We start from the raw sequence: 20,673 nt of genomic DNA, 5'->3' as shown, positions 1-20,673 counted from the left end.
TGATTCATCAGATCTGACTTTATCAATCACTTCCTGTGTCTTTCTGTCCTGTCAGACACGGACGTGCGTCTGAACTGCACGGGTCTGTTTCCTGTCATCCTGTCCAACTCTTCATGGGACATGTGGTGGACTGTTGACGGGAAGACGCTGGACAAACTAAAAGACCACCAGCGATTCAACCAAAGCACCAGGTGAAGAAGGACGGGGGCCGCAGCACAGAGTGTGTGCCTGTGTGTGTGTGTGTCTGTGTGAGTGTGTGAGTGTGTGCTCTGTGTGTGTGTCTGTGTGTGTCTGTGTGTGTGTCTGTGTGTGTGTCTGTGTGTGTGTGTGTGTCTGTGTGTGTGTGTGAGTGTGTGCTCTGTGTGTGTCTGTGTGTGTGTCTGTGTGTGTGTGTGTGAGTGTGTGTGTCTGTGTGTGTCTGTGTGTGTGTGTGTGTGTGTGTGTGTGTGTGTGAGTGTGTGTGTGTGTGTGTGTGTGTGTGTGTGTGTGTGTGTGTCTGTGTGTGTGTGTGTGTGTCTGTGTGTGTCTCTGTGTGTGTCTGTGTGTGTGTCCACAATAACTGGTCATGTGACTCCATCATGGCGTCCTGCTGGCTGCTGAGGGGGACAGGACTTTGTGTTTCACTGAGACCTGGAGTGAACTCTTTGTTTGGGGGTTTACAGACAGACTGAAGCGATGTGAAAGTGTGATGGTTCTGTTTGTGTGTCTGGCTGCAGGCGGCTGAAGTACGACTACGGGGACCAGACCTTTGAGAACCAGCTGGTGATCCAGGACTTCCAGTCGGAGGACCTGAGCAGAGAGTTTAACTGCTCTGTGAGGAACGTCAGAGGCTTCGAGACCCGGCGCGCTCAGCTGGAGGTGGAGGGTGAGGAGCCGCTGTCGCTCAGGTGGTTTGTGCGTTTGTGGCAGCGTTGTTGAGCTGCGGTGTGTCTGTGTGGCCTCAGTGTCGCTGCCGTCCGTGGAGCTGGGCTGCGGCCTCGGTGTGACCCTGCTGCTCATGCTGCTGCTCTTCGTGGTGTATCACGTCTTCTGGCTGGAGCTGCTGCTGCTCTACCGGTCCTGGTTCGGCACGGACGAGCGGCACACAGGTGAGCCGCCCCAGTTTAACCCCGCCCCCTCGCAGCTGCTCTCTGTGGGGCAGTAAATAAAACAGGAAGTGATGAAGCTCAGAGCAGGCTTGGCAGGCGGCTGCAGCGTCGCTGTGCAGTAAATCTGTCCCGGTATGGGTCTCTGCACATTTAGATTATTAAACACAATCGACCTGGAACAGTTTACAGCAAAGCTTTTACTCTGAAAGGACCAGCTGAAACGTGTCCTTCCTGTTGTGTTTAAGGACCCTCAGACGTCTGTTCTGTTGGTCCGGACCACATTAGTGAAGGAGCTGGAGTCTCTCAGCTGTCACATGACTCAGGTCTCCACCTGATTGGACGGCTCTGATGTGCTAGGCTAAATGCTAACACCTTCACCCCCTCGGCTCCATGTTTGTTTTGTTGGGTACAGACCGAGCCGTTCTATTGGACGGAGCGCCCCCTGGGGTAACAGGGTTACATCTGTGACATCACTTCCTTTCCTGGCTGGCTGAGGTGTTCAGAGGACCGTGTCTGTGTCTGTCCACATTTTATTAACCATTAACCGGAGCGCTGAGTGTGACGCACACAGGAAACGAACGCCGCAGGAAGCTGGCGCTTGTTATGACGTCTGCACCCAGAGTCTGTGCAGACGCAGCAGATACAGATCAGACACATGTTCATGGCATGTCAGGGTATTCCAGCGCTGTGCTGTTACAGCTTCATGTAATGAACATGTTGTTTTAAATCAGGCTCCACACAGTGCTCATCTTCTAGTGCACATGCATACATTACATTATACATAACATGTTGTGTACGTGAAGTATTTTATAATCAAAAATCATTCTAAGAAAATGGGGACTTTTTTATTGATTATCAGATGTTGGAGTTTCCTTGAACGCACCATCAGCTCATCTTTCATAGAACTGAAGGTTTTTAGATCAGATTAGACCTGATGACTTCCTGTGCTCTGTGTAATCATGACTATGTCCCTGTGTGTGTCTGTGTGTGTCCCTGTGTGTGTCTGTGTGTGTCTGTGTGTGTCCCTGTGTGTGTCCCTGTGTGTGTGTCCCTGTGTGTGTCACTGTGTGTCCCTGTGTGTGTCACTGTGTGTCACTGTGTGTCCCTGTGTGTGTCACTGTGTGTCACTGTGTGTCCCTGTGTGTGTCCCTGTGTGTCACTGTGTGTCACTGTGTGTCCCTGTGTGTGTCCCTGTGTGTGTCACTGTGTGTCACTGTGTGTCCCTGTGTGTGTCCCTGTGTGTCACTGTGTGTCCCTGTGTGTGTCACTGTGTGTGTCCCTGTGTGTCCCTGTGTGTGTCCCTGTGTGTGTTTCACTGTGTGTCCCTGTGTGTGTCACTGTGTGTGTCACTGTGTGTGTCCCTGTGTGTCCCCGTGTGTCCCTGTGTGTGTCACTGTGTGTCCCTGTGTGTGTCACTGTGTGTCCCTGTGTGTCCCTGTGTGTGTCACTGTGTGTCCCTGTGTGTCCCTGTGTGTGTGTGTGTGTGTGTGTCCCTGTGTGTCCCTGTGTGTGTGTGTCCTTGTGTGTGTCCCTGTGTGTGTGTGTCCCTGTGTGTGTCCCTGTGTGTGTCCCTGTGTGTGTGTCCCTGTGTGTCCCTTCAGATGATAAGGAGTACGATGTGTACATTTCGTATGCGAGGAACAGCGAGGACGAGCAGTTTGTTCTGTCCACGCTGCGCAGAGTTCTGGAGAACGAGCTCGGATACTCAGTGTGCATCTTTGACAGAGACAGTCTGCCTGGAGGGAGTGAGTACACACACACAGACACACACAGACACACACGCACACACACACACGGTAACACTGCATACTCCTGCTGCCCTTCCTACCACTGCCGCTCCGTCTACACCTTCATCTACATCGACAGCTCCTGCAGCTCCTCCTCCTGTCGCACTGATGCTGCTACACAACTTCTGCTGAAGGTCCTCTTCCTCTTCCTCCTCCTCCTCCTCTCTCCTGTGTTTCCTCTTCCTCCTCCTCCTCTTCCTCTTCCTCCTCCTCCTCTTCCTCCTCCTCCTCCTCCTCCTCCTCCTCTCTCCTGTGTTTCCTCTTCTTCCTCCTCCTACTCCTCCTCTCTCCTGTGTTTCCTCTTCCTCCTCCTCTTCCTCCTCCTCCTCCTCCTCCTTCAAGTATTCTTCAGCTTCATCTTCACCAGCTATGATACCTTATTTTCTGCTGTTTGTCCTGCTTGTTGTGAAGCTGAGACACACACACACACACACACACACGGTGTTAACCCTGCTGTCTCCCTGCAGCCATCACAGATGAGACTCTGAGTTTTGTGGCCCGCAGCCGGCGCCTCCTGGTGGTCGTCAGCCCCGGGTACGCCTCTCAGGGCTCCCAGGCCCTGCTGGAACTGAAGGCCGGCATTGACGGCATGGCGCTGGACGGGCACCTGCGGGTGATCCTGGTCCAGTATAAGCCTGTGCAGCGGCAGGGCTGGGTCAGGGAGCTGCGGAGGGCCCGCTTGGCTCTTGCGATGGTCCGGTGGCAGGGGGACAAGTCCAAAGAACTGACGTCCCGCTTCTGGAAGAGGCTGCGGGTGGAGCTACCGGTGAGGCGGATGAGCCATGACAGCAACAGCAAGGACGGGGCTCTGATGAGGCTGTACAGTCAGAACAGCACCAACTCCCAAACAGGCCTCATCAGCCACACCGCCAAAGACCCGCAGATGGTCTTCAACTCCACAACGTAGGACAGGACAGACACGCACAACTGAACTGTACGGGACCTTCATCAGTCCCACCTGTCAGCATGAGAAGCATTCAGAAGGTCCAGATTTATTTTATCGTACGACAACCCACAAGCTGCCAGCAGGTCACTGATACAGTCTGTGCAGCTGACACCTTCCAGTCTGACCTCATGGTGGCGCTGTAGGCTCAGGGCTCCTCCAGTATTATCCTCTGTCAGAATGTCTGAGTGGTCAGCAGGGACTTTTCCTTCAGCTAGCCCTAAGGTTAGCACAAACAGTGTTTTAGCATCAAGCTAACATTCCTAGAGGTTGCAGGTCCAGCAGGTGCTCAGATAACAAATACTCAGATTACTTTACTCTGCATTGTAGCATCATTGTGAGGGCTCACTGTCAGCTGCACACTAACCGCCCGTTTTACAGGCTGTTTCTAAAGGATGCTCTGTGCATTAGCACTCTTCAGTTTGTCACAGCGCGTTCATACACCTGTCAATTAATTTCACTGTCGTACACTAAGACCCATCATTAGGCTGGAACCCTCAGAGCTAATGTTAGCATGCCTCAGCCCCCTGATATTTAATGTTTTTTCTGCATTTCCTGTTTGTTGTTTTCATTTTGAATCCATCCAGCGCCTCATCAGCCAATCACAGCTGCTTTCTTATCAACCTGTGCTCTTTAACACTTTTAATGCATCCTGCACTTTGTCACGTTGGGAGAATAAACGTCTTTTCATTTCATGTTGAGTCATTTTTCATTTCACCGCTCATCATGTCTTTCATCTGCACACACACACACACACACACACACACACACACACTTCACATATGACAGAACGTACACACAGTCTTTAAACAAACCACTTGTCTGGGTGACAGGTCTGGTTAGCTGCAGTTCCACCAGTGTCCACTTGAGGCTCCAGACCTTACAGTCCTCCATGTTAAGCAGGAGGAGGAGACTAACTGATCTGCACCTGTGGATGTAAGTGAAGTCCCTGTGGACTTCCTGGATGAGTGAGGTCGAAGGTCACTGTGAGGAGGAAAATCCTCTGCGTCCTTCAGAGGACGCGTTTGTCGACTGATGGTGTTGACGGCAGGATGAGGCGGTCCACTTTCCTCTTTCCTGTTAACAAAGGACGCATCAGGCGGATCCTTCACAACCTTCCAGGTCTAACCCACATCACTGAGAGGATGCAGGGTCTCATCTGCACTCTGTGTTTTATGTGTTGTGTTTTCACTTCCTGTCTCTGTGTCCCCTGTCAGACCTGTCAGACGCCATCCTGCTCTCGATGCAGCGCAGCCGCCGCCTCCTGTTCGTCCTCAGTCCCGACTTCCTGGTAGAGAAGAGTTTCAGCCTCCTGGAGTGTCGCCTGGGTCTGTACCTCCAACATGGCTGCCGGGCCTCTATCGTGGCGGTGGTGTTCCGCTCTGTCAGCAAACTGCCATACGTGGAGGTCGCTCAGCTCCGCCAGGCCACTGTCAGCTCCATCACATGGCGAGGAAGCCGGTCCGGGCCACGGCGCTCTCGCTTCTGGCTGAGGCTGCGGCTGGCGCTCCCTGTGCGCCCGCTGGCGCTGGGCAGGCGGCTGATCGACAGCACATCATCTCACTCCGACCTCGCCGCTCTGGCCCTGCAGAGGGCGCAACGCATCCAGAATGACAGAGCCAATCAGAGCCGCAGAAACAGGCGGACCTCAGCTAATCAGATCCACAGAGACCGGAGGGGCGTGGCCAGAGGGCGGGGCAGCATTAAGAGCCAGGTCACATGCAGGGAGGAGGGGCCGCCACACGGCCAGAGCTGCAGAGGGTGCGCTGGGTTCGTGGGCCAGGTGGAGGACAGAGGGGTGGAGCTCACAGCGGAGACGGAGGTTCAGCCAGAGCCTGACTCCACCCATAACTCTGACCCCGCCCCCAACACTGACCCCGCCCTCCACACGGGTCAGCAGGCAGGTCAGGTGACTGTGGAAGGAGTGACGTCACCAACAAGAGTGGAGGAGCTTGCGGTTAAGATTCCACTAACCCCGCCCCTTAAGACTAACCCCGCCCCTTTCAAAAGACCTCAGCTCAGCCTTTAGGTGATGCTGCATTCAGGTGCACTAAGATAAAGCTGATCATTCACAGCCCCCTGGAGGACACAGTGGTCATGACAGCCACAGACATCCTGGAGGGTTCATCCTCTGTGGAGCAGGAGCTAGCATGAAGCTACGAGCTACAAGGTTAACTAAAGGCCTTATTTTCTGTGTGACTCTCAGTTGATTGATTGCTCGTGTTTGTGCATGCCAGCGGATTTTTTAAACATCTGATAATAAAGACGTGTTTAGAACTCTGCTCTACCTGCACCGCTGCTCAGTGACCTGGGAGTTTAATACATGCAGTCTCATCCTGAGGTGTCACAGATCATTTATTATACAAATTATACATTTTCTCTAAAATACAAAACAGCATAAGTCACTGAAGCCCCTCCCACTGGGTGATTGATAAAAAAAATCTAATCAAAAAATATTTTCTAAAATGCAGCATTTAACAACATTAATAAAAATGAACCGAACCCTGGCTACAACTCACCAAGCAATGGACCGAAATATATTATTTTAAATATAGTTTTCGTGGACGGCCCGTGACGTCATTTCCGTGTTCCTCGTGGAGCGGTTCCTCTGTTTGAATCCGGGAGCGCCGCTCAGGTAAGAACGTGTCCGTCTGCTTCTGGCTTTTCCCGCCGCGCGGGGCGGTTTGGCTGCATGGTGAGGTTCGGGCGTGCTGCTCATTTGCATAAAGTTCAGGTTCGAGGCGTTTATGTGAATGAGCTGCTGCTGCTGCTGCTGCAGGAAGTGTCTGCGCGCTGAGTTCCGCCTCCCGCTCTGCCTGTGAGCTCAGAGGAAGCTGCTGCTGCTCCAGCAGGGGGCAGTGTCTGACCGCTGCAGCACTCACAGGACGTTAATGGAGCTCAGATCATTGATACTCTGGGGCTGATCAGTGTCTGAGCTTTGGTGGGAGCAGCGGTGCAGAGGCTGAGGCCTCACAGCACGTCCTGAGGCTCAGCTGTTGGAATGTTGGCGCCTCTGCTGTCATGTGACTTCCTCCCTGTCAGTTGACTCCTCCTCCTTCATCCTTCTGCAGATTCCTTCAGTGAAGGAGGAGACGTCAGCTGACCTCCCTCCTCCTCCCTCATGTGGAGGTTATTATTAAAACAGGAATAATCAAACACAGCCGCTCTAAACCGTCACTGTATTTATAAGACAGGTGACTTCTGTTCCTGTTCTTTTAGCCGGTCTGTGCAATGCATGATGGGACATATCGCTTTCAAGATGCATTGTGGGATACACTGAGAATCACTAAGAATTCAGACAGAAGCTACAACATGAAGGAGGCTCTATGTAGGACCACATGTAGGACCAGGGAGTGATTTCAGACACAGCCACAGAGTCGCCGTGGTCTCGTTCCCATAATCCTTCACTCTATAAATTGGGGGGGGGGGCAGGCAGAGCAGGCTGTGGTTGGGGTGATTGCACTGCTTTATGACTGGTGTGTAAATGATCAATGATGTGAAGTATTGATGAACACACACACACACAATGACACACACTGACACACACACACACACACACACAGTGTGTTGTTAACCATCCTCCACTGGCTGCTGCAGCCATGATGAGGAATGGAGCAGGAAGCTCTGCGTTTGAGGCCTTCAGTCTGGCGCCGGCGGCCATCTTTGTTTGGAGGGACCATTGTGTGATTAAAGCTGTTAATCACTCAGATCCAGTTCCTCCAACAGAAACCAGACGTTTCCTCTGGGTGGGCTCAGGTTTCAGAGCTGAAGCTAATCCTCCGCTCGCTGACCGGCACGCTCCACGTCCTCCTCGGCTCCGCACACACACAGGAAACAGCCTCACCTCAGCAGTCAGGTGGGACCTGTGTGTGCTGCAGCGCCCCCTGCTGTGTGTGGTTGTCTGTCACATGCCGGCCAGTGGCAGATTTATCACAGACTTAAATTTATTTCTGAAAATAAAAGTTAAAAAAAAACGCTGAGCTCTAAACATAAACTGTGATTATCCAGAACACCATCCATCATCTGTGCGTGAGTGTGTCTGTGTGAGTGTGTGTCTGTGTGTGTCTGTGTGTGTGTGTGTCTGTGTGTGTGTGTGTGTGTCTGTGTGTGAGAGTGTGTGTGTCTGTGTGTGAGAGTGTGTGTGTCTGTGTGTGTGTCTGTGTGTGAGAGTGTGTGTGTCTGTGTGTGAGAGTGTGTGTCTGTGTGTGTGTGTCTGTGTGTGAGTCTGTGTATGTGTGTCTGTGTGTGTGTCTGTGTGTGAGTCTGTGTGTGTGTGTCTGTCTGTGTGTCTGTGTGTGAGTCTGTGTGTGTGTGTCTGTGTGAGTGTGTGTGTGTGTGTGTGCGTGTGTGAGTGTCTGTGTGTGTGTCTGTGTGTGTGTGTGAGTGTGTGTGTCTGTGTGTGTGTCTGTGTGTGTCTGTGTGTGTCTGTGTGTGTGTGTGTGAGTGTGTGTGTGTGTGTGTGTGTGTGTGTCTGTGTGTGTGTCTGTGTGAGTGTCTGTGTGTGTGTGTGTGTGTCTGTGTGAGTGTGTGTGTGTGTGTCTGTGTGAGTGTCTGTGTGAGTGTCTGTGTGTGTGTGTCTGTGTGAGTGTGTGTGTCTGTGTGTGTGTCTGTGTGAGTGTCTGTGTGAGTGTGTGTGTGTCTGTGTGTGTGTGTGTCTGTGTGTGTGTCTGTGTGAGTGTCTGTGTGTCTGTGTGAGTGTCTGTGTGTCTGTGTGTGTGTCTGTGTGAGTGTCTGTGTGTGTGTGTGTGTGTGTGTGTGTGTGTCTGTGTGTGTGTCTGTGTGAGTGTCTGTGTGTGTGTGTGTGTCTGTGTGAGTGTGTGTGTGTGTGTCTGTGCGAGTGAGAGAGAGAGAATCAATAAGAAAGAGGCAGAGTTGATTAAAGCACTGTGTGTGAGATCAATACCGGCTCATTGTGCTGTTATTGAATATGTTGAGTACACAGAGCCTCCGGGTCATGTGACCCGGTCAGTCCCTGTGTTTCATATTTAGTCCTGCAAGAGACAAACCAGACGCCTGTCCTCTGTCATGAGTCTAATTCATGACCTGTAGTTGTGTCTCTTTGTGCGTCTTTATGAGCGCCGTTGGACGTCCGTGTCCTCCTGGCTCCTCCTCCACCTGTCTCTGTCTCCGTCTTTGGAAGCAGAAACAGTTTTTAGAAAAACAGGCTCATCAGCGTTTATTAATGTGAGCCGCCGCTCGGCCAGATTCTCTCCCACCATCCGTCATTAGCTCAACGCCGCCGGGCTGCCAGCGGGACGCCGCCACAGCTCATCCATTAAAAGTTTCCTCTGGCAGCCTCAGATGATCTGCATACGAGAGCCGGCGTCCCGGGTCGGATCGCCCTCTCCCTCCAGAACCATGATTTATTACAGCTGCTGTCTCAGTAACAGACGCCAGCCCACTGAGCCGTGAGGGGCTGCAGAGCGCCACCTGCTGGACGCTCACTGTGACTCACACACTCCACGTCTGATTCAACCAATGCTTACCTATCTGAGCCAAGGCCAGGCTAGCTGATGCTAAGCTATGCTAACCTCCAAGCTGTTGGCACAAACACTGATCCTCAGCAGTGAGACTGTGATGAAGCATTTTAACTCTTTACTTCTCTTCCTGAACCTTTAGAAATATATTTTATTTTTACTTGTAGTTTACCTCATTATTCAAATATTAAGCTCAGCAGTCTTTGTGTAATTTCTTTGACTGCCAGCAGAGGGAGGCAGACTTTCTGCACTGATTTGGGGGCCATTCCTGTCGTGGGGCCCCTGGGAGGGGTCCGGCCTTCACACATGGTGATAAAGTGAGATGTGGGCGGGGCCTGGAGTGAGTATCAGATTTAACAGTAATCTGTGAGTGGACTGGTTCAACTGGTTATTAATTACAGTGTGTGTGTGTGTGTGTCTGTGTGTGCTGAGGCTCAGTGCCAGCACCACATTATGTTTGTGTGTTTATAGATGAGTGAGTGTGTTCGTGGCGTCGTGCCAGTGCACACATTGTGTGTGTGTGTGTTCCCTGCAGTGCCAAAGGTCGTTCCCGTTGGTCGATTTACATTCCACACACGCTTAGAACACGCGACCGCCGTTATTTGATCCCGCTGCACGCAGAGCTCCTCGCCTCCGTTCTTTCTGATTAACTTGTGATTTCACTCTGAAGAGCCGCAGGAAGTCATGTGACCACAAACTGCTGCTTTATTGATAAATCAAACTTTTATTGAATGAAACACAAGCAGCAGAAACACACACTGTACCTGTGTGTGTGTGTGTGTGTGTGGTTAATTGTTGAGCAGCAGACAGTGTGTTGGTATGTAGTTACTCATCTTCACAGAGAACACCATAAAGATTTATTAACCATTAAACTGAGTGAAACACACACACACCCATGCTGGCTTTATATCTCTGTCAGCATCTGTCTGTTTTGCTTCATACCGTACATTTGAATCCTGCTGCTAACAACCCGACACTAACAGGCTCACCACCGCTCTCTTGTCTCACACACATTCATGCAGCCTCACCAGCCAGAGCTGAGAGTGTCAGTCTGAGCTCAGTTCTGTTAAAGTTTGTTTTTATCGGAGGTAACGCAGCACGTAGCTCATGTCAGCCGACGGTCGGCCGAGCTCTGCTGAGCGTCAGCAGCGCGTCCTCATCGTTCTTTAAGGAGACATTCACTGTCTCCTCCACCAGCCCCGCCCCCCTGCTGCAGGTTTTCTCCCTGACTGCTCGCTTCACGCTGAGGTCGAAGGTCAGCGGGGTCCACACACTTATACATGACACATTACCCAAAACCAATTAGTGCCAAGGCACCGCGGGCCTCGGCCAGTGTGTACCTGTGTGTGTGTGAGTAAATGTTTGCATTCCTGACCGTGAAGCTCCCTCATCAATCAGCTAATTATGGTTAATGACCGATCAATACTGTTTACACGCACACACAGAGGAGTGCGTGGAGGCGGAGAGCATTCGATCGTTACCTTTAAAGATCACAGAGGGAGGCCGTTCAGAACCTGCCCGGGACTCATCACACACAGACAGCTCTGCTAACGGCACCTCTGACAGAAGGATGGAAACATCCTGAGGAGTGAGTCCCACAGACCTCCATGTTTAAGCAGCAGCAGATATAATCTCTGGGTCTGTCCTGGGTCTGTGCTGGGTCGGTCCTGGGTCGGTCCTGGGTCTGTGCTGGGTCTGTGCTGGGTCTGTGCTGGGTCGGTCCTGGGTCTGTGCTGGGTCTGTGCTGGGTCTTTCCTGGGTCTGTGCTGGGTCGGTCCTGGGTCTGTGCTGGGTCTGTCCTGGGTCTGTGCTGGGTCTGTGCTGGGTCGGTCCTGGGTCTGTGCTGGGTCTGTGCTGGGTCTGTGCTGGGTCTTTGCTGGGTCGGTCCTGGGTCTGTGCTGGGTCTGTGCTGGGTCTTTCCTGGGTCGGTCCTGGGTCTGTGCTGGGTCTGTGCTGGGTCTGTCCTGGGTCTGTGCTGGGTCTGTGCTGGGTCTGTCCTGGGTTGGTCCTGGGTCTGTGCTGGGTCTGTGCTAGGCCTGTGCTGGGTCGGTCCTGGGTCTGTGCTGGGTCTGTGCTGGGTCTTTGCTGGGTCGGTCCTGGGTCTGTGCTGGGTCTGTGCTGGGTCTTTCCTGGGTCTGTGCTGGGTCTGTGCTGGGTCGGTCCTGGATCTGTGCTGGGTCTGTCCTGGGTCGGTCCTGGGTCTGTGCTGGGTCTGTGCTAGGTCTGTGCTGGGTCGGTCCTGGGTCTGTGCTGGGTCTGTGCTAGGTCTGTGCTGGGTCGGTCCTGGGTCTGTGCTGGGTCGGTCCTGGGTCTGTCCTGGGTCGGTCCTGGGTCTGTGCTGGGTCTGTGCTAGGTCTGTGCTGGGTCGGTCCTGGGTCTGTGCTGGGTTGGTCCTGGGTCTGTGCTGGGTCTGTGCTGGGTTGGTCCTGGGCGCCTCCTCTTGGTGGAACATGCCTGAAACACCTCAGCTGGCTCTTCTCAATGTGGATCAGCATCTCTACACCGAGCCGTCCCTGGTGACTGAGCTCCTCATCCAGTCTCTGAGAGTCGTTTGCTGCAGATGAAGTCACGGTGAACATTAGTTCCTCATCTGTGTCTCAGCAGCGTCTCTCTGGTCTGTGCTGCAGTACAGTGGACTCATCAGACCTGCAGCACGGAGCGCCTGAAGAAGGCGGCCTTGCCTGACGGGGTTCTCTGACTTCGTGGACGTCCGGCTGCGTCTCTGACCTGGAGGACACATGGAACCAGGATGGAGGCAGTGTGCTGCTCGGTGTGATGTCCTGCTGGGACACTTTGGCTCCTGCTGTTCATGTGGATGTTACTTAGACATGTAGCAGCTAGCTTAGCATTGCTGCAGGCTGTGGAAAAGCTGTGGCGGTTTGATGACCCAAATAAAGTCTCCCATGGTGCACCTGTGTGTGTGCAGTCTCCTCTACATATAGATGTGGTGACAGGAAACGACTGTGAGGTGCTGATTCTGGTTTCCTGCTGTGATTTGTTGGCTCAGACTGCAGACCCAGTGTGTTCCGACCGGTTTGCCCTGACTTTAGGAAGCTGCATCATTAGTGCAGCTGTGAGCAGCAGGACAGGTGGCAGTGATCTTGAACGTGCCTCAGCAGCCAGCGGAGCTGCCATCTGAAACCTGAGCTAGGAGCCTGTCAGGAAACTGCATGAGAAGCTGAAACAAGTTGAGACTCTGAAGCCGGCTCACCTGTGTGAAATGTGTCCACTCATTAGCTGCACCGAATCTGAGGTGAGCCAAGCTGTCAGGCTCTGCGAGAACGTGGCGGCGAGGCCGTTCCCCTAATCAGCCGGGGCGGATTGAGTTTCAGGCGGCCGGCCTCCTTAATGATCCCTATCCACGGCCGGCCCTCAGAGCCTGTGATCCAGAGCGGCGCTCCTTTCACAGTCCTGCCAGAGCCTGGGTGCCTACAGCCCTGAAACAGCCTCCAATCTGTCGGACATCTGCAGCCCGTCTTACCTTGTCATTAGAGATAGACCACTCGCTCTGCCCGCCACGGACACGGCTCGCTCACAACTTTCCCTCGGCCCCGGATCACTCTCAGGGGACCTGGGGCAGGGCCGGCGCCCCATGTTGAGAAGCCCCAGGGAGAAAGTAAAACCCACCATCGTTACCTGCAGGGGGCGGATCAGGGTGGAGAAGGATGTGTGGAGGCGGGGGGGGGGGTCGTCTCCAGGGAGCTGCTGACCTGCTTTTGTTCCCGTGAAGAAGGAGGAGGAGGAGGAGGAGGAGGAGGAGGAAGGTCAGACTGGTTCGACTGGTAACTGAGCTGAAGATGGAGGCGGCCGTCTGAAACCAGGAACTGAAACTTTAAACTGAGCTGCAGCAGCAGAAGTATGTGGACGCCTGCTTCAGTGGGTTCCTGAAGATCTGGACTTGACAGAGGGACACATGTCCTCCTGACACTGTGGTGACATTCATGATCCTCTGAGGATGAATTTCATTATGTTCGGTGATCCTCTGTATGATCAAATCCCTGCAGACTTTACACCGGTGGAGCGGAAAACTCTGCAGAACCAGAGACAAACTCCGACTCCCAGAATGCACTGAGCCGGTTCCTGGTCAGAGGCATTACAGTGAGGATAAACTACAAACTGTCAGTGACGCAGCTCTGACCTGTCATTTCATTTAATCTCATCTGACACTAGTGATGTGAATGATGATTACCACACACGCTGATCACTTAGAAACAGGCAGATTTATTCATGTGTAAACATTGAATCCACAGACTTTCATAAACCACATATAAAAACATCATGTTGACATGGAGGCACAGGCTGGCAGCAGAGACCTGCAGGCTCCTCGTGGCAGCTGGGTTCCTGATCTGAGCAGGTGGAGTGTTTTATTGCTGCCGTCTTTGTTGTTTTTTCCTTTTCTTTATAACATCTGGAGTTCCTCTCGTGTGATGAGTCCATGTTGTCTGTCAGTGAAGTTGGACGTTGTGGCACAGTCAGTACATTCAAGTGCTTTGTGTTCAGCCGGCTACGAGGCTAACATGCTAGCAGTTAGCATGCTAAGATATAAGTCCTATTTAGTTTGTAGCTGAAACTTTTTGCTGTTGGCATGGAAACACAGTTTAACTTCAGCGGCAGTGACATAAAAAAACATTCAAACTACACTGAACTCAGCAGCCAATCAGAGCGCAGCTGCGACTTTAGCTTTGCTCTGAGGCGGCCGTCCTCCAGGCAGTGGCTGCTGGCTGAGCTGATGTTAGTGATGTCAGCTTGAGTCAGGTGTGATGTGGGGTGTAATAGTTAAAAAGTGGGACTGTATTGCACATTAGTGACCTCACAGCGCTCCTTACTGCTGATGCTGCATCACTAAATGTCCTCTGTGTGTGGACAGGAAGTCACTCTGCGGCAGTTTCAGGCAGCTCTGTTGATTTTAATGTCATTCTCCTACATAACACTCAGAGTGTCCACAGTGGTCCCAGTTTGGACCTTCAGTCCACAGAATGCTGGACGGGGGTGATGGACTCTGGTCTCACTGAAGGTTCAGTTCTAGGTTTGCCTTAGACTTACATTCCTGACGTCATGGTCCCTGTCTGGGCATCCAGGTGAAGTTCCAGCGGCCCTCTGTGTCCCTGCGGACGAAGGCCTGTCCCTGAGGGAAGCTGTGGGTCTTGACGGTGCTGGACGGGTTGAGGGACATGCTGAACGCCACGTCTGTGCGGTTGCGCGGTGTTTGTGGCATGGCAGGACTCGTTGGGCTACAACCGCTGACAGGCGTCCATGGCAGATTTGAGACAGGACTAGAAGTGGACACAGGGGAGATCTGGTTGTCCTGTAAGGACGTCTGGTTGTCGTGTAATGAAGACCAGTATACTGGAGTTTGGAAAAGACTGGAGGTGCAGTTTGACAAGAAGGGAGCTGATTGGTTGAAGGTCCTGATGGCGGTGTCAGGATAAAGTCTCGTTGTGGCAGTGACATCACCTGGAGACGGTCCACAGTCATCAGCTGACCTGGCAGGACAGTCGGACTCCTGTGTCTGGCAGTATCCGTGGACAGAGGTTGGCGTGGACGTGGCGAGTGGGGGGCTGAGAGAGGAGGCGAGGGGGCCTTCGGGTGACGAGGTGATGTCATAGACTAAAGCGCTGTACTCTGATTGGTCAGATGTATCGATGGTGTCCCGGTCCTTCAGACCCAGCGTCCTCAGCACCCACAGGTCCAGGTTGGGCTCGGAGCAGGCAGACGAGTCGGAGGACTCGGAGCAGAACTCGGCAGTGAGGTTTCTGCAGACTCTCTTACTGACTGGGAAGGACTCGCCGTGATGGAGGAGCGTCAGGTCCCTCTTCAGCCGCCGCCTTCCATCAGCGCCGAGTTTCTGAGAGGGAGGAAGAGACAGGATGAGACGGACGGGACACAGGACGCTCAGAAACCCTGTCCTAACACTGATGAGTGCTGCTTGTTGTGTTCCTTTGTGTTGTGGTGTAAATGGTGTTGTGTGGATGAAGCAGACCTTCGCCTTCTCCTCCAGGCTCCTGACGAACGAGGAGTTGAGGAACTCTCTGAGTTTGTTGTTCTCCTCCTGCAGGCGGGCCAGCTCCTCCTCCCTCTGCAGCAGAGTGTCCTGCAGCTGGACGCACAGAAAAGACAACACTGTTGGACAGACCGCAATGCTGAAGGACTGCAGGCCGTCTGCAGGTACATTTATACCCAGAATAATAACCACAGAAGAAGAACTGCTGTCATGATGTTGTGTGGACGTTGGTACCTGTTTGTTTCTCTGGAGCTGAGGCGAGAGCTGCTCCGTCCACATCAGACCAGCAGGGGGCGAGCCATTAAAAACACACGCAGACTCTAAAACACAGTCAGGAACGTTACTGTGAAAATGTGTCAACAACAGAAGCAGTGAGGAGGCAGCAGAGTCAGACTGACCACTTCCTGCAGTTCACCTAGAGGGCGCTGTGAGGTCATGCTTTATGAATGGGAGTGCTAACGGCTGCTGATTGGTCAGTTCAGATCAGGACTGATGGGGACAGGAGGTCCTCCCTCCATGGAGTCCTCACATATATGTCTCTATAGGGGCTCTGCTGCTGCTGCTGATGTGTCCAATCAGAGCGGAGGATGCTGTGGTGATGTCACCGGACTTTTATTGATTAGAAAAGATCAGAAATCTAAAAATGGAACTTTATCTGCTGTTGGAGCTTTACGTCTTCTGGCTCCTTTTATTCTGGGCTGTCTGCAGAGCGCCCCCTGTGGGACAGGGCGGTCTGACTGTCTCCACATGGACCTGGTGCGGCCTGTGAGGATGAGCCTGACAGATTGAACCCTCTGAGCGGGACGACACGCAGAAAATGAAGAGATGAATCTTAATAGCAGCTGTTCTGCATGTTGCAGCCGCAGAGAGAAGCTCTGCTGTTTGATGAATGAGGCGCCGCCGCTCAGAGTCACACTCTGCTGAACGTGGCATTTGGAGAAAAGTAGAAGCATTCCTCTGAGGGGGAGCACGCCGCGGTGCTGCGCTCTGATTGGCTGTTTTCTGATCACTAATGAACTCCTGATTGAAGCTTATTGGTCGGTGTGTAGCTGGACTTACCCCACGCAGGCGACAGCTCGTGCCGCTTCTCTCTGAGATCACCGGGGTCACGGGCCCAAAGGGAGGCCAGGGTTTCCATGGAAACGTCAACAGTGTCAGGGCCAAGGGCCAAGTCCTGGAGCAGGAGGTGATGAAGAAGAGGAGGAGGAGGAGGAGGAGGAGGGAGGGAATCCCAGCAGAGAGACACAGAGAGAGGTCAATGACGAGAGGGAGGGAGTGTGTGTAGTTCTAAGTCTACCTTTGTGAGGACTGTGTGTGTGTGTGTGTGAGCGCTGCCAGCTGGCTGTGTGTTGATATGGTGATGATCAACACACTCTCGCATTTTACTGAGGCAGCTGCTACACTACACGGCCAAAAGTATGTGGACACCTGAGCTCTGCCGTGAATAGATTCATAACTGTGTGCTGCCCTCTACAGGCAGAGACATGAACTTCAGAAAGAACAATCACTTAGACTTTAAATAAATCACATGAAATTCAATTAGCATTAAATGTTACTTTACTTCAGGGTTAGCTCAGGTTAGCCGCCTCCATCTCTTCAGCATCTCTTCAGCAGAGAGCAGCTGCTGCTCTGAAGGTTTTCTGTTTTTATACAGAAATAAGATGACAGAGTTTCAGGATCTTTGTCTAAACTGTCACTGAGTGGAATTAAGGACCACTTCACCAGTTTCTCTCAGACATGAAATATGAGAGTGAAACCCTGTGATCATCTGGTTGCTGTGGAAAATATGTCCAGCTGTCCACACCTCAGTCCCTGTCCCTGTCCGGTCCCTGTCAGTCTGCAGTAGAACTTTAACATAAAATAGGCAGAATGCACCTTTAATATTTTGTCTCACGTTCAGACCAGCAGAGTGTCCACATACTTCTGGAGCAGCACAGAAAGCTGAGCCGATGTTAAACATACAGACACCATGGTTCTACAGGCTCCGTCTGCCATGTTGAGGTATTGATCAGACGGCACGTGCATCAGGACCTCGGTGACCGCGCGCTCCGCTCCACCTGTTGCGGAGCTGGCTGCGCTCAGCCTGTCTGCGTGCACGTCATCAGCTCTGACGGCCATACCTGTGGACGCTCGCTGAGGATGAGAGCCGCGCGGGCACGCTGCTGCTGGTCGCTGGGATGCCGCGCGTGTGGCACCGGGCTGCGCGTGGAGAGTCTGCAAAGGATGAAGCGGGTCCAATAAATCCTGACGGAGGCAGAGAGAGACCGAGGCGGACTGACGCTCTGTCACACACTGACAGACAGGTGTGTGTGTGACAGAGAGGGAGGGAGGGAGGGACGGACCAATCAGCTGCCAGGACGCTGTGTCGCGCGTGCGGGATAAAAAAAAAAACAAAGATCAGATTCATAAAAATCGGGAAATATGAAGTGATGACGGACCTGATGTAACACTGTAAAACATGCCAGACCTGCCACAGCTGTGACCTCATCTCCAGTCTCCAGAAGTACCAGCGGGGCTCAGACTGGGACCCAGTACAGCAGTCTGGTTCATATTGGAGCCTCTGGAGTCCCTGTAGACCTCCATGTTAAACGTCCAGCATGTTCTCAGCCTGGAACCAAACACCATTCAGGTCTCATGGATGAGTTTTCTTCTGGTCTCGACTGCACTCACTTAAAATTACGCATGTCACTTTGAGTGACAGGCGGTTTCCGTATCACAGTGTGCACCCGCCCCCCTCAGCTCCACCCACGGCGTGACGCTGCCAACATGGTTACAGTCAGAGCGTCAGATCGTCAGAAACAAACGGGTGACATCACGGAAGCTTCGTCCATATTTTTTACCGTCAGTGGCAGCTAGCTGTGTAATACCTCTGTGAACCACTAGATGGGGCAGTGCTGGAGGAGGCTCCGTGCTCGACTGGCCGCTCCGTCCTAGCTCTGTCCTTTATAAACATAATGTTTTATTTAAATCATAAAAACCGCTGCAGCTTTGGCTGCAGGAAGGAAACACATTTCTAATGATATCGGCTCATTAAAGCTGAGATTTATTGTTGTGTCACTACACACACACACGCGCACACACACACACACACACACACACACACACACCTCTCTGCTGAGTTAACCTGTAATCTGACAGCAGGTCGGTTAAACTATAGCAACAATTAGGAATCTAATTCACAAACTGACATACCGACAAGGTGACACATTAACTGACGAGGAGGAGGAGGAGGATGAAGAGCAGCCAGAGGAGCAGGAGAAAGAAGAGAAAGGGAACAAGGAAGGAGGAGACTAGGGAACAGGAGGGAGGAGATACCAGAGGAAAGGAGGAGGCGAAAGGAGAGCAGATGATGAGAGGGTTAAGGAGGAGAGGTGTTCTGTTGATGCTCACATGAAGTAAACTGTTAAAAAACAACAACATGTAAACAGGGTCACATGACCTCTGACCCCTCTAGGTTTCGTGCCTGTGGGTCTAATGAGCGTCAGGCAGCAGACGTCTCTTCGCCCTCCAGCTGAGAGACAAATCTGTCCGTCCTCCTGACGGTCCGCCCTGCAGGGAAGCTGACCGGCCATTACATGTGACTTTTCTCATTAGCCTTTGTGGCTGCTCAAGTGGTCGTGCAGAGGAAGGGGCGGGGTTAATCAGCTCCGCAGCAGGACCTGCGCCTCATCAAATAGTAGCAGTGAACACAGCAGCCACGGGCGGAGTGTGTGTGTCAGGACGTGGTGTGGACCCTGAGGGACAGACTGAGATGTGTGGAGCATGAAGTCTGTCCAGCACTCCTCTGTCCATGTGTGGACGCTGCAGACAGAGACTCCACAGCAGCTCTGCACCTCCAGCCTGTTCCCCTTAAAGTCCCAGGTTCAGGTCAGAGGTGGATTAGGCATGCTGCAGCGAGGTGTTTGGCAGACAGGGGGTGTGTGTGGGAGTGTCGGGCAGCCGGTCATCCTCTCGCCGCTCTTTGAAGTGTCTGCTGTCGGCCGGCTTCACGCTGAGCTCTCATTTGTAGCTGATAGTTTAGGACGCCCTCGTCCAATTAGACGAAGCCTCGGGGCGGCCGCGGCTCGTCAGCGTCCGACTGGCAGGCAGGCGGCAGGTCGGAGGATTACTGCCCCTCTGCAGGCTTCAGCCAGCTGCTTCCATTCCCTGAAAGAGTGAACAGGAGAGACGGCCGAGGAGCCTCTGAGCCTCTGAGCCTCTGAGCCGGGCACACCGAGCCAACCTGAGGCCTGCACCAGAGACCAGCAGCTGATCTATGCAACTGAACGGCAGAGTCATCAGTGTGTGTGTGTGTCTCTGTGTGTGTGTCTGTCTCAGTGTGTGTCTCTGTGTGTGTCTGTGTGTGTGTCTGTGTCTCAGTGTGTGTCTGTGTGTGTGTGTGTCTGTGTGTGTGTCCGTCTGTGTGTGTGTGTGTGTGTCTCTGTGTGTGTGTCTGTGTGTGTGTGTGTCTCTGTGTGTGTGTCTGTGTGTGTGTCTCTGTGTGTGTCTCTGTGTGTGTCTGTGTGTGTGTCTGTGTCTGTGTGTGTGCCTGGCTGTGTGTGTGTCTGTATGTGTGTCTGTGTGTGTGTCTGTCTGTGTGTGTGTCTCTGTGTGTGTCTCTGTGTGTGTGTCTGTGTGTGTGTCTCTGTAGGTGTCTCTGTGTGTGTGTCTGTGTGTGTGTGTCTGTGTCTGTGTGTGTGTCTGTGTGTCTGTGTGTGTGTCTGTGTGTGTCTCTGTAGGTGTGACTGTGTGTGTGTGTGTCTGTGTCACTGTGTGTGTGTGTGTCTGTGTGACTGTATGTGTGTGTGTGTGTGTCTCAGTGTGTGTCTGTGTCTGTGTCTCTGTGTGTCTGTGTGTGTGTGTCTCTGTGTCTCTGTGTGTGTGTCTCTGTGTGGGTGTGTGTGTCTGTGTGTGTGTGTCTCTGTGTGTGTCTGTGTGTGTGTCTCTGTGTGTCTGTGTGTGTGTCTCTGTGTGTGTGTCTCTGTGTGGGTGTGTGTGTCTGTGTGTGTCTGTGTGTGTGTCTGTGTGTGTGTCTGTGTCTGTGTGTGTGTCTCTGTGTGTGTGTGTCTGTGTGTGTGTGTGTCTCTGTGTGTGTGTGTGTCTCAGTGTGTGTCTCTGTGTGTGTGTGTGTGTGTGTGTGTGTGTCTCAGTGTGTGTGTGTCTCTGTGTGTGTCTGTGTCTGTGTCTCTGTGTGTGTGTGTGTCTCTGTGTCTCTCTGTGTGTGTCTCTGTGTGGGTGTGTGTGTCTGTGTGTGTGTCTGTGTGTGTGTGTGTCTGTGTGTGTGTCTCTGTGTGTGTGTGTCTCTGTGTGTCTCTGTGTGTGTCTGTGTGTGTGTCTGTGTGTGTGTCTCTGTGTGTCTGTGTGTGTGTCTCTGTGTGGGTGTGTGTGTCTGTGTGTG

The 20,673-nt window shown here is 52.7% G+C and overlaps 3 protein-coding genes across 3 annotated transcripts in view; 2 read left to right on the top strand and 1 right to left on the bottom strand.

The window, feature by feature from the left end:
* The window catches only part of LOC114444899 (interleukin-1 receptor accessory protein-like), a 16,624-nt gene extending 12,111 nt beyond the window's left edge, over nt 1-4,513 (top strand). The window contains exons 8-12 of the mRNA XM_028419789.1: nt 56-191; nt 717-865; nt 945-1,088; nt 2,690-2,833; nt 3,343-4,513. Of these exons, the coding sequence (XP_028275590.1) occupies nt 56-191; nt 717-865; nt 945-1,088; nt 2,690-2,833; nt 3,343-3,782 (1,013 nt within the window). The 3' untranslated portion in view covers nt 3,783-4,513. The remainder of the gene's footprint in view (nt 1-55; nt 192-716; nt 866-944; nt 1,089-2,689; nt 2,834-3,342) is intronic.
* A 351-nt stretch (nt 4,514-4,864) lies between these two features.
* Nucleotides 4,865-5,968, top strand: LOC114444917 (uncharacterized). The gene is made up of 2 exons (XM_028419815.1): nt 4,865-4,940; nt 5,036-5,968. The coding sequence occupies exons 1-2, from the start codon at nt 4,871-4,873 to the stop codon at nt 5,845-5,847; spliced, it is 882 nt and encodes a 293-aa protein (XP_028275616.1). The 5' UTR covers nt 4,865-4,870; the 3' UTR covers nt 5,848-5,968.
* Nucleotides 5,969-14,348: 8,380 nt separating this feature from the next.
* On the bottom strand, nt 14,349-16,434 carry LOC114445185 (geminin coiled-coil domain-containing protein 1-like). The gene is made up of 4 exons (XM_028420143.1): nt 16,356-16,434; nt 15,531-15,616; nt 15,276-15,392; nt 14,349-15,140 (listed from the first exon to the last, which is right to left on the bottom strand). Exons 1-4 carry the CDS (start codon nt 16,432-16,434, stop codon nt 14,349-14,351), a joined length of 1,074 nt encoding a protein of 357 aa, XP_028275944.1.
* Nucleotides 16,435-20,673: the final 4,239 nt, after the last annotated feature.

Source organism: Parambassis ranga, chromosome 13 (genome assembly GCF_900634625.1).
Source record: "Parambassis ranga chromosome 13, fParRan2.1, whole genome shotgun sequence".
NCBI lineage: Eukaryota > Metazoa > Chordata > Actinopteri > Ambassidae > Parambassis > Parambassis ranga.
This window is presented reverse-complemented; position numbering and strand designations above follow the sequence as displayed.

Coding starts and splice junctions, on each gene's coding strand:
- LOC114444917 (XM_028419815.1), top strand. CDS start 4,871: ATGAGGCGGTCCACTTTCCTCTTTCCTGTTAACAAAGGACGCATCAGG. Junction 4,941..5,035: donor GATCCTTCACAACCTTCCAG/GTCTAACCCACA, acceptor GTCCCCTGTCAG/ACCTGTCAGACGCCATCCTG.
- LOC114445185 (XM_028420143.1), bottom strand. CDS start 16,434: ATGGAAACCCTGGCCTCCCTTTGGGCCCGTGACCCCGGTGATCTCAGA. Junction 15,393..15,530: donor AGCTCCAGAGAAACAAACAG/GTACCAACGTCC, acceptor CTGTGCGTCCAG/CTGCAGGACACTCTGCTGCA. Junction 15,141..15,275: donor GCCTGGAGGAGAAGGCGAAG/GTCTGCTTCATC, acceptor CCTCCCTCTCAG/AAACTCGGCGCTGATGGAAG.